This window comes from Magnolia sinica, chromosome 19, assembly GCF_029962835.1.
Source record: "Magnolia sinica isolate HGM2019 chromosome 19, MsV1, whole genome shotgun sequence".
NCBI classification, from domain to species: Eukaryota; Viridiplantae; Streptophyta; class Magnoliopsida; order Magnoliales; family Magnoliaceae; genus Magnolia; species Magnolia sinica.
In genome coordinates this window covers 13,460,255-13,474,001 of record NC_080591.1, presented here as the reverse complement: position 1 = coordinate 13,474,001, position 13,747 = coordinate 13,460,255, and the positions used below count along the sequence as shown (strand labels likewise).

General features: G+C 39.0%; 1 protein-coding gene across 1 annotated transcript; it reads left to right on the top strand.

The window, feature by feature from the left end:
* Positions 1-6,569: 6,569 nt before the first annotated feature.
* On the top strand, positions 6,570-13,494 carry LOC131234524 (fluoride export protein 1; the record flags this gene model as incomplete). Its single annotated transcript, XM_058231464.1, has 5 exons — positions 6,570-6,671; positions 9,708-9,806; positions 10,524-10,716; positions 12,091-12,503; positions 13,279-13,494. Coding segments are annotated over 5 exons (1,023 nt in total), but the record flags the coding sequence as incomplete, so codon positions are not given.
* Between the last annotated feature and the right edge of the window lie 253 nt (positions 13,495-13,747).

The following is a 13,747-nucleotide window of genomic DNA, read 5'->3' as shown; positions in this document are numbered from 1 at the left end:
AGGACTAGCAGTAACAGAACCGGATAATCGAGGAGCAAGGCACTGAGAAGCAGTAACATCGACTGCCAAAGTGTTATTAGGGCACCCATATACAGCTGGGGAAGAAATCTCTTCTTCTTCTACTAGTCCAGCCTGGAAAACAAGAGAACCATGGTTGAGGAGGTGGTCGACATCTACCATGTGATGACCAGGTAGCAAAACTGGACCATCAGCATAGTCGACCCTTGAATGTAAGTGCACTCTTATCTACCAAACCAACCAAAGACGCTCCCTGGCTTCCACGCACAATGGTTACAGACACCGATTCTTCCGCTGAACACGCTCCCCATCACGTGGGTTGCTAAGAGCTAGAGGGGGCTGACCATCCCCTACTTGTTGCCCCTCTAAATTCAGAGCATGGATAGGTTGCTGCCTTAAATGGAATGAACTAGTAACTTCTAGGGAGTTCAAATCAGACCCAACTCCCTCTAAAAAGACCCACCTTCTGAGAGACAATGGGTTTTGGTTAGATGGAAGGCCACTCGAATCCTCCCTGACATCCATAGATGTTGTTAGTTACTTGGCCAAAGGAAGCTGAGAAGGGACTGGAGGATCCTGAACAGAGAGACCTGTCCGCTCTGACTGCTAGCAAGAAGGCTCTAGCTGAAGATTTAAAAGCTTGATAGTTGAGCTGTTGCCTAAGACCTAATTTGGGTTGAATCCCTGACTCGCCCCATGATTCTCTTATCTCTGCTCAGGTCCACTAGCCTCTTGTCTTAGGTCCTGAGTCTCAGAGACTTCAATAGGTTCGGAAGATCCAGCACTATTGACTTCACATCATATGCATTTGGAAGCCAATTAAATAGTTTAATTGTTAGACAACCGTATCAATCGAACGGCCTTATCCATAACATTCTCAAAAAATAAAGAAATCTTAGGAGGAATATACTTATTTCATTTGCCTAGACAGGCCAACGAAGCTTTGCTTTTTTAGTCCAAATAATATTCCATGCTTCCCTCACATAGACTATACCGAAGAAGACGTAGACCAAATCATCTTATCTTCCTTGTTCATTATATGAATACCATTCTTGCATAACTGCTGCAGAATATTATCCAGAACCATTCCTGCAAGACCTGAGAAGTCCAAAAATCCATTTTGATATTCCAAAATTCATTAGCGCAAGCCAATAATCTTGCCACTAACCAATTCTGTGACCAAAAGCTCAAGTCCCCTGGCATACCATCCATTTAGAGTTGGGAATGGTAAAAGGAAGATTGTATTGTATATCCTTCTGGTCTAAGATCTCCCCATTAGATGGATAATGTTTGAGAAATATCTAGCCTCAAAGAATTTTGCCCATAAAGAACTGCTTATTAACAAATTCCAACACATCTTTGCCCGAAAACTCAACATCACATCCTCCACCTTTCTCATCCCAAGACCTCCTTCTGTGGTTAGGATACGAATCCTATCCTAATCCAATGCTTCTTCCTTTTACCCTTTGACTCACCCGAGAGAAGATTGTAAATACCTTTTCCAAGTCTTTCAAGATGATTTTGTAATGTTAAAAGCGGTTAAGATATGCACAATGTTCAAAATATCGGTGTCACGTTACATTTTAGTTATCGTACGGTATATAATGGTTGTATCGAGTAATTTATCATGTTTTTTTAGGAAATATAGGAAAATATTGGGAACTTAGTTGAATTTTTTCAATGAAACTTCAGGAATTATTAAAAAAGACTTTAATACACATTTTTAAAATCATAAAATCTCAAAAAAAGAAAAAAAAAGACTTTAATACCCATAAGTTGAACCCTCACCTGAACATTGAACTCTTGCTCGGACCACAACTTAGATAAACAAGGTGTTAGAATCCCCCACCCTCAAGGCAGAGCCACCCTCAGCTCCGATACCATTTGTAACGACCAAGCCCTCACTATACCAATATTGTCCACTTTGGCCGAAGCCTCATGGTTTTGGTTCTGGGGTTTCCACCAAAAGTCCTCATTACAGGGAAGGGTGGAACCGCACTTACAGCCAGGGCAAGCGCTCATCTATCCGATGTGGGACTAAGCCAAGGCCTCGACCAACTGGAGCGATATTTTCAAACAGTGGCGATATTTTCGAACAACCCACAAGTTGAATGCTCGCTCGGACCATAGCCCAGATAACCAGGGCGTTGGACTCTATCTCGATCTTGGTGTCAGATAATGTCTCCCCACCACGTGTTTCACGTGATAGTGACTGTCGCGGCTACCCTTCAGACTATTCGCCAATGGGTTGAATGCCCCATCAGGAGATCTTTATTACTCCACATGTGTGTCAACGTCAATCCATTGTTTTGTTGCCTTCACTGCCACATGCGGCTCCGATCGTCCATCCGAAGTATTCAAATCCTTCGACCTAACCCATTGGTAAACTGAGTCCTTATTCTTAATATATGCATGTTGTTCGACTATTATTAGGTCCAGTGGGTCCTCATTCGCTTTTCTTCTTCCTTCGACATGAAGCAATCTCTCTCATAGCTTTTGAATCCTCTTGTACTCTAGTCTGTTATGCTTATTTGTGTGGATGAGTAATAATGTGCTCCAATTCCTTTCATAGGGTGATAAGGAGCTATCTCTATGAGTACATGGACAGTCAGCCTTTGTAAAACTTCACATTCAGTCTCATACATTTCCCATCATTTGCCTACATATGATTAAAAAAAATCATTAGTTTTAAATTTACTAAAATAATGTGAAAACTAACTTTACCACGACAACTCACATGGCATCATGGTTCTCGACGTCACCGCGGACTCGCATCCAAACATTCCAATCGCATCGCAAAATCTAGCAATCTGTTGATTTCATATAGTAATAATGGTAAGTATAGAATGATTAAGATGAAGAAAGGGATAACGTTAGTGCCTAATATATTTAACTTACTATCGAATGTCTCTTTCCTTGGACAGTCGGGGAATAAGTAATTGTACACCTCATGTACAACCCTCTTCAATAAATTATCTTCATAGAGTCTCCAACTATAGTGATATTTGGAATTTAGAAAATATGTTGAAACCTAACTTGATTCAAATATTTACACATCAATATAATAAAATAGGGATACCTGATATGTAAAGAAGTAGCAAAGTATTGAAGTATATAGATGAAAAAATAAATTATATAACTACTTACTGGCCTGATGTAGTGGGTGAGAAAGTGTTATTTTCCAATGGTCGTTTATTATTACAAGCACCCATATATATGCCTTGGGGCTTTAACCTTGATGACCTCTTTCATTAGGTGTATGAATGCATACAATGACTCTATTGACGGATCTGTACTCATTGTCCACCATTCTCAACATCACATAAATGGGCTCCAAAATAGTCACTACACTAGTCATGCGCTCCCAAAATAGCCACCCCATCGACAAATCTATTTCATTGCCCCACTTCCCCCCACCTCCACTCATCCCATCATACTCATGGGTAGACCCCTTAAATCTAGGCTTACTCGCATGCCACCTCCTCTCCTTATCCCTTTTCCACTAATCCCTTAGGGACTCTTGAACCGCACGCTTGTATTTAGGATCATTATCATCATCGAGATCTACTATATCCTCGTTACCTACATATGGCGGTTGCCCTAAGTCCTCCCTAATCTCTCTCTCCCACGCAGCTCGTTCATATCTTATCTTCATATTTTTTCAATGCAACCCGCATCTCTACTCTCACATCTTGTGGGCACTTAGTGAAATTTACAACATCGCGATACCCTCCTGCTAAATGCTCCTTCAAGCAGGTTAACCCTACTCTTCATGACCGCGTAAATTATATATACTCCCGAATTAATTATCAGGAGTGGGTTGGTCATATATCATCTTATACTAGGCTATCTTTTTCTTCCTCCTGAGGTATTTTATTTACAAAAGAACATTTTGTTAACAAAGGCAAGATATTACATCTAAAATAAAGTTCAAAAAAATTAAAATTTGAATAAAATTTTATTATTTTTTAAATAAAAATAATTTTTTATTCCGAAACTTGACAAAAACCCATTTAATTAGCATAACAACCCTCATACATGTTTGGAGTGCAACATAGCAAGCAATTTGGGAGATTGGGAAATTTTTGAATTTTGTTCAATTTCCCTAAATCGGGCCACCTACACTTGAATTTCTAAATTAGAGTGTATATGATGGTCATTTCATCAAATACTACTAAGTACTTTGAAATTAGCCTCAAATGACAGTTGACTGAAGGAAAATTTTGAGAAAAAATATTTTATTAAAATTATTTATTTTATTTTTAATTAAACAATAATTTTTATTTTTCAAAAATTGTCAAGGACTTAAATCAGTAGATTTGGCCTGGTACTGGCATTCATGCTTTATTTCATCTTTAAAGTGCAACATTGTAAGCAATTTAGCAAAAAATTTGAAAAATTTGAATTTTTTCTAAATACCTACTCTAATTTCAAAATTAGAGTGCATGTGATGGTCATTTCATCAAACAATCCCACATACTTCCAAATTAGTTTCAATTGACAGTTGGTTTAAGGGAAATTTTGAAAAAAAATAAAATTTTTTAATAAAATTTTGATGAAAAATATATTTTTTTGAAATATGAAAAAGGTTAATAAATTAGTAGATCATGCTTCATGCATGCTTAATTTCATTTTTGGAGTTCAACATTGCAAGTAATTTGGGCGAAATAGGAAAAAATTCAATTTTGTTGTTTTTTTTTGTTTCATTTTTCTCAAATTGGGCCTCTACATTCAAATCTCGAAATCGAAGGTTGAAATCCTTGATTCTCATACAAAACATAAAGAGTCAATGATTTCTTATGATTTCGCACTCATTTTACATGTTTTAAATAAAAATAAATGGATCGAGATGGAAAATATTTCACCTACTGAGAAACATCACCAGATATGCGAATATGATGTTTTTGGTTTGTATTTTTCAATTTTCTCTCAAATCGTTGTGCAAGATGGACCGAAATCCACCCACGACTAAGAAGGAAAAAAATCGAGGAAAAAGAAAAAAAATTAAGTTTTGGAGATTTTTTAAATAAAATAATGAGGTTCCTAGTTGATATCTGTCAAAATCCGCCAATATCGATGGACATCAACGACATCAGGTATAAAAACAAAGCAATTTCTCCCGATACATTGCGATATCTAAAATATTGTACCACCAATATCGCACAATAAATTGCAATATTGTGCGATATATCAAAAGAAGCATAAGAATCAAAGAGTTTTTATTTTATTCAGGGGGGATTTGTGCCGCTGACTTGTAATATCAATAATATCAGCCGATATTATCTATATTGTGAAAATTATACATACATAGGGTACCCAGCCATCGCATGTTTGATCGACGTGATCCTACAAGCCGTGGAGAGTAGTTTTGCTTTCAAGTTTACAATCTTTGTTGTAATCTTTTGAATTAAGGAAATTAGATAACTAGCCCAGTCTCCCTTTTGCAAGATGCACCCTGAGATAAGTTACAGGCAAGGAAGGCCGTTGAAAGCCATCACCATGGTGTGCCATTAAGGTCATTATAAGGTTCTAAAGGCCATTATGTAAAGGTAATAGTGGTAACCATTATATGTTATGAAGCTGTAATAATCATTATATAAAACATGACCCGTAGCCACTATTAACAGCTTGTTACGCTCCTTGTAAAGGCCAAAACAATTTCATAATAATTTGCTTAGAGACATTTAAGTTTTTTTAATTAATTAGTTAATTAATTTTTTATTATTATTATTATTTAACATTATAGGATAGATATAGGTTTTTCAAGTTTTTTCAAAAAAAAAAAGGTGGCCATTGTGACTCATATCATAATGGTTAGGGTGGTGGATATTATGGGCACCCGTAGATGGGTTTAGGATGCATAATATGGAGTATTTTAGGTCAGTTGCATCCAAAGGGGGACGACTGATTATGCCTCGGTGGTGGTTCGGTGGTGGTTCAGGGTCGTCCAGCTCCCCATAGGGATGCCCCTATTGTGTTTCCTCGTTGGATCTTTTAAAAAGCATAGAACAGAGGTAGCTAACGCTTTGGTGGGAACTTAGATTAGGATTGAAAGGCGCATGCGTAGCGTGACTAAGTTGTGGGGTAGATAAAGGAATGTCTTGGTACGGTGGTTGACATTGAGAAGGGTCATGGAATAGAGGTTCTCTCAGCCCAGAACAGACCACCGGAACCCTCTTTATGGGATCTGGTAGGTGTTTGTCAAAATGTCGTCGTGGTAGGATCTGTCCCCTCTAGCCTACGAGCTCTAGGGTCGAACTGTGCCCAAGGACCTCCACCTAAAACCAATCTTCAGTTTCTTGGAAATGGATGAATAATTCGTAGTTTTTGAAGAGATGAGAAATGGTTGACATTCAACAGGCAAAAATCACAGTGATCAGATTGGTCGTGATTGTTGCTCACTTGATGAGTGTGTTACCCTGATTTCTGTTATATGGCATATTCATGGTGCACAAGTCCTACTGAATGGCCAATATCACTGACATGTATGCCATCAAACTTTCAGCTTTTTATCAAAGCCGTGCTGTGCTGATTATAAGTCTTGATTGTTATTAAACTTCAGCTTTTTATCACAGGATAATCAGAAAAAAGTTCCTTGGTTGTTGGAGAATATAGCATGCCTCTTTCATTTAGCTGTTTTTGGAATTTTGGGGGTAAGCTTCCACGCTTTTATTGGCTTACTGTTAGAATTGTTCTCATTTAACATACCATATACTGACTCTCTTTCTATGTAATCTTGACACTTCAAAATGGTACCATGCCCTTGTCTGAAGTTATGTTATCTTGACACTTCAAAATGGGTACTGTTCCCTTGTCTGATGCTTCATTTTATTGTAAATGCCATAATCGGAGCCGTAGCCAGATAACATAGCTCTTTTGATGGTTATAGACAATCATGTTAATCCCTTTGGATTTTCCAATATGGCTGAATATTTCATAGCAAGCTACACTCAATTATCTTCAACTGCTACTTCAGATTCACCAGTCATGGACAAAAATAAAAAAATAAATCTACTTCACATTCTTGATTGCTTTATTTATTCTTGAAAATTGTCATGTTGATTCATGCAAAATCACATTGCAATGGAGTTATAACCATATTTTACAAATTATAATTTGGGCAGCCTAACATGTACTTTGAGGCCCCATTTTGATATCTCGTTATGGAGACTAATACATTATCAGAAGATGGTTTTTGGATGGTTCATTATCACTATGATCTTTAGTCATTATGTATGTCTAATGAATTGTTTTCTTAATCTCTAGAAACTTAATTAGACTTATAAGCTTAAGTCATTCCATAGGTTATCTCACTGCTGTGTTCTCATCTCTCACCCTCTCCCCTGTGGACCCCACATCATGTATAGGCCAAATCAATGGCTGGACCTCTATTATACTCAATATGCACCATTCATTCTGAATCCTGATATCCATGATTGGATGGTTAGGGTAATCAACTCCAACAACTTTTAAGAGGAATTGGCAATCAAGGGTGGGACCAAATTGAACTGACAATGAAGATGAACAGTCCGATTGGAATAAATTGGAGATGAATGTCTGATTGGGCCTCCCTTCGATCAATATGTTATTTGCGAAAGGCTCAGGCATTCATCATAATCGAAGTTTTGATTATTGAATTGAGTCTTAAAATTCTAAGAAAGAGAAAGAACTAATCATGACTAGTAAAATTTTTGTTTATCTCTAACTCTTAAAATAATTAATGACAATATAAAATATCTTAAGGACCAATTCTAACATTCCTTATTCCTCAGCAATGGGTCAGTATTTCTGTTTCTTTCTCTTTCTTTTTGTGTACACGTATCTTTCATTTTGTCTCATCTGCAGTTCTACATCTCTATGACTCTATCTGAGGATATAAGGTGCCAACATCTATAATTTGGTACTACATTCTGTGAAGAAAAAAGCATACATGTTTATTCACGACGTTATGTTGAGCAGGGGTAGTAGTGTAATTTTAGATAGGGGCAAAATCAACACTTCAGTGACTAAACACAATGTGAAGCAATAATTTTGAGAAATAAGACATGTATTTATGTGAAAGTTATGATGGATGTGGATGTTTGTACTTGATCCCATATTGTGGATGGACTGAAGTCCCTTGATTGTTTTCTCATAGTGATCATTGCATTGTGATCGCACTCGAATGTATTAGCCCCTAACTCTGCCATTCAATCAAGATCTTTTAATCTATCTGCGGGCGAGTTGGGTTTGGTGATGCAGGACTACCTGAATATCGAATGGAGACCACTACTGGTGCTATTTCTGATCATTGAAGATCAAGCCCATCCAAGTGTCTGGATGAAATACCCAAAATACCCAACAACCTATATTGAAAATTCTTCATCATCTAAACACTTGAACTGAAGATATGGACCATCCAACCATCAGTAATTGTGTATGTGAGGAAATTTAAACATTAAGATTTCACTCATATTCTCCATCATTATGTTTGAATGGATGTTCCAGTGTGTAGCAACCTAAATCTTCCTATCCTTGTCCATTGTCATTGATATCAAGGATATTCCTTTTTCATTCATTAATAATGGGTTTGCTAGTCTTGTTGGGTGGGGGCTGTAGCCCGTTTTGTATTCTCCTCTTTTGTTTTACCTTCTGGTTGCTAATAAATTTTCTCAATTCTATATTTTATATTTATATTTATATATATATAAAACAGAGAGACAGATAGACAGACAGAAAAGAGAGAAAAAAAAAAAGAAAAGAAAGAAAAAAGAAAAGAAAAGAAAAAGAAGATTTGGAGCACGTTCATGATGTCGAAAGAATATTCTATGTTTCACCATTAACATAGAAAGGGCTCCAACCCATGGCTCAGTAGTAGCCAGAGTGTATTTCAACATTGAGGTCACGGGTTCGAGTGCCCATGTTACTTTTCAAAAATGAAAGCAAAAAAAAAAAAAAACATCACTGCAAGAGAAACTCATGGCAAGTTAAAGGTGACATTTGATTCCTTCTCCATATGCGTCAGACATCTACTACCATTCTATTAAGATATCATATCATGGAAGGAAATACCTGATTTAAGTGAAAGGCAATTGGGTAACTGTTAAAAACCTTTCTTTTGCAAGTCTAGCACAACAGTTGGGTCCTTACTCATGTTTCAGTGGTAGACTCACAAGAGTTTCAACACGAGGTCATGGGTTCAAATACTCACTGTGTTGTGAGTGTGTGTGTAAAAAAAAAAAAAACCTAGCACAATGGTTGTGTTTGGTTGCACATGCATTGACATTGAGTCGCGAGCATTCTGTTTAAGAGAAAATGGCACAACTAATGATGTTTCCAGTACAATCAGGAATCATTCCTCAGATTGAAGTTATTTTCTTTCATCTGTCATGTCCATCTTGAAAGGGATGTAATTGCAATTTGGAGCCCAATCCTCAACATGCATGCCTTGAACGCTAATTTCAATTTGGTTATTTTGACCTTTCTAGACTAATTCTTGAAATCCAAATTGACAATGTTTCCAAATGCACCCTAAATGTTCAATACGATTTGTCATTCATCTCGTTACTCAGACTTGTCTGTTTGCGGAACCATGGTTACTGATTTAAGACCAACAGACCATATGCTAACACTCCTAATATTTCCCTATCTACATCCGCATATTGTGTGAGAGACTCATTGTGATATGCATGGCTTTTATTCATCACTAGGTATTGTTGAGGTTTATACTGCAAAAGTTGTTTGGCCCTGACATCTCTGGCCTTACAGTGGATGGGACAGCTCTTTACCTTGACCTCCCCTCTAACATTGTCAGTCTCTCTCTCTCTCTCTCTCTCTCTCTCTCTCTCTCTCTGGGGCCCACCATGGTGTATGTATTTCAACTTATCCAGCCAACGGGGTCATCCCACTCTTAAAATGGGGTTGCCCAATTAATAAGGATGATCCAATCATCATGCGGGAAAGATGATAGAAAACAATGGACAACCACCCAAAAACGTCCAGAGTCACATGGCAACCGAGTGATGGTTGGATTGTCATGCTTTCTGGCATCCTATTTTCATAATGGGCCAACCCTGTTAGACCTATTAGATGCCATACATACACCAAAGCAGGCCTCATGCCACAACTAGTTGTAGTGAAGACCTTCCCTCATGAACACCTAAATTGTATTGGGATCTTGCAGTGCGTATGCAATGGTTGAACTGGTCAGGAGGTAGGCTCCACAATGGATGGCCCATGGACCAAAAGTTACCCCATTTAGACAATCCTAACCATAAGGCAAAGGGAAAGTCAATAAGTGGTTCGTATTTGTTGGACAGAATTGATGGAACGATTACTATCGTCTGGGTGCTGCAATTTTTGGACATCACCCATCCACATTGTTCTGAGGTCTAACTCTTGCCAGGTACCAGTCACCAGTACAATGCCTCAAGATCCCGGTGAGTAGAAAGTATAAGGCGTCCGTTGGGACATCGGCCTTTTCAACATTACGAGGTATATATTCATGTACTTGTATGTTTCTTCAGGTGGGTTCTTTCTTGATGGGCTGGCTAGGCATCGTGTTCAAAGCAAACATAAGCCACGCATCCAATCTGCTAGCCCTTGGACTGACCACAGGATTCCTGGGCAGTCTCACCACATTCAGTGGTTGGAATCAGAAAATGCTGGAGTTGGCTGCGGATGGACGATGGGTGGTTTCCATTGCTGGTTACATCATAGGTAATATGAAACCCAACAAGGGCAATGATATGGTCAGATCACTTCGACTGAAATCCCGACCGATAGACGTGCAAACGATCTGTTGACACTACATGTCTGATCATGTCATTCTCCATCCAGTGAATAACTGTTGTATGACATGTACCAATCTGTGCTTCTGGGAGTTGGCAATTTAGATAGTCACCTGGGTCCCAACTAGTGGTCCCTACCATGGATAGACCACATAGTAAAGACTAAGGCCCTGTTTGGATGCTGCTTAAAAATGAATATAAATGATGATCTAATACATAATTGTTGTTCACTAAAATAAGATGAACTCATTTTTTAAGTTGCAACCAAACAGGGCCTAAAATGACCCTGCAATCTACATGTCTTATTTGCAGTGGTCTCTGAAAGGACAATAAAAACTATATGGGTAACTGATCCCCCACTTGCAACAGAAGTCCCAGTCTGGGCTTTTGGATTATCTAAATTGTGCCAATTTTGAACGGTTTGGATTGCTGCCCATGTTTCTGTGTGACTGCAGCAGGGCCCAGAAGAGATGTCATGATATGTCATGGTGCAGGCTGTAGATTTTCACAATGTTTGCTAAACCCACACATATCTAGACCCTGGCTAATACAGTATGTTTGTGAGATCCAAGCTTTCCTGCAAGTAGACCACACTGTTTTGATATTTTTATCCCTAAAAATCAGGCTACCCTATTCAGGTGATCCATAATGTGCAAAACAAATGGATAACTATACGTTTCTTTTGTATTTGGTGATCCACATGAGGAAATGGCTTGGATGTTTTCACAAGAAGATCCAATGCGTGGGCAGGTGAAGGTCATATTGATGCAGGACAATTAACCACTTGCTCTAAAAGCTTGAACGGATAGAGCATGGCGAATTAATCCCTTTATCTCATAGCTCAGGCCCCACATCGCATGGATTAGGACCTCGGCCGAACCTCCCTCGTGGCCCTCACAACACATGGGTACCACCTCACACAAGCCACCCGCCTCACATGGGCTGCCCACCCGAGTGTGTCCCCAGTCCCCACATCCCACAGGCTACCCCACTCGAACCCACTGGGAAAATGCCCTTGCATTACATATTTTCCCTCTAATAAAACCTAATGGCCTGTAAGCCATATTTGGAGATGTCAGCTGGAAATCCTGTCAATTTGAGTTGACTCGGCTATGTTTGGAGCTGTGTCAGCAACTTTTGGAAATTTGACAACTACAATCTCTAATAAATAATTACAATTACTAAAATAGATGAACTCATTTTTTAGTCATCTACTAAACAGGCCCTAAACTTATAATATTGTAGCGATCAATATGCACTTTCACTAGTGGGTATTTACAGTAAGACTTGCTATTGTTTCTAGGAATGGGAATTGTGTATTTTTGCATCGGTTTTGGGGTTTGGACTGCCAAAGGTTTTCAATGGCTTCTAAGTCGACTTCGCATGAGCATTTCGGTTGGATGGAAAGTGGATAGTTGCAAGCACAACATGGTGGCTTGGTTGGTGTTGGTAGTGAATCTATTGATGCTGGCCTTGTTATGGACTGTGAGTGGGGCATTGCTGAAGACCTGGTGGGCAGCTGATAAGAGCAGTGACCAACTTTGGTTGGGTTGCATGGTTGGGCCTGCAGGTGTGTGGGTCCGGTGGTTCCTCGCCCGGCTCAATGGTCGAGGGTTAGGAAGGAAGGGATTGATGAAGTGGGTCCCGTTTGGGACTCTCCTCGCTAATGTCATTGCAGCTGGTCTCATGGCAGCACTGGCCACAACAAAGAAAGCGGTAAGAATGTAAAAACTAAGTGGCCTTCTTGCTTATGAAATGCTCAACACTTGAAGTGTACTTGAACAACCATTCAACCTTTGATCAGACAGCTATCAGGTGCGACACTAATTCAGAACCAATGAGATGGGGGAAATGCCACTGTGGTGATCGCAAAAGAAAGATCGCATGGCTGTGAAAATGCCCCACATTGTAATTGAACTGTGGGACATTGTTATGTGAATCATGTATTGTTACCAATTAAGTGTGGGGGCCATCACCTACTAGCCCTCTGATCAAGATGGGACAAACCATTGTTCCAAAACTCTGTGACTTGACTCGAAACTCGACCGAATCAACTCAACTTGGTGAGATTTTGATTTGAGTCTCTTGAAAACTTACCAACAAGAGTGACTCCATCGAGTCTTGACAAGACTAATCTTAAACTTGGTGATTGAGTTAGGCAGTCAGCTGCTATTTTGATAAAATACAAATAATGTTAGCATCAAAACTCAAACTCATGGCCTGGTTCCAAAGCGGGCTATCCTGCTACAAGCCCAGCAAGTGTTTCAGTAATGACCAACATGTTTATTAGTAACCAACATACAAAATAATTAATCTTTAATTATTAATATACCGAGTCGAGCTGACTCTAACTTAGTTTTAGTCTTCTAGTCGGGACAAGTTTTTGAGTTTTTGAACTATGGGACAAATTGGGTTCTCTTGTGACTTAGGCATTGTTTTTTGTTTTGAGATTTGAGTAACTAAGGCAGATGCTGGTTTTTGCACTATGCAGGTTAACACTAAGCGGTGTGAAATCATCGTGGACGGCATTCAGCTTGGGTTCTTAGGTTGTTTAAGCACCGTCTCTACCTTCGTTGCTGAGATATATGCTATGGTTCACAGCAAATGCCCATGGAGAGCAGCTGTCTACGTCGTGCTCACAGTCATTCCCTCATTTGCCTTGGGGACGTTGGTATACTCTGTGCCCGTTTGGACGAAGGGATATTAATGGGGTGGCCCACTGGCTATCAATCTCTCCAAACTCACTTTGGAGAGAATGACACATCGATACATAGTTTATACACTGGCAAAGTATGACCATTCATATGCATGCACACTGCTACTATACATGTATACATGGATCACGATGCATACCATCCATAACATTGGATTTGGAGCCTATCTACAGAAAGTGTAGTGTGTGTATTTGTACCTTTTAAGGTGTGTGTATATATATAGTGTTGTATGCTCATATGGAGTAT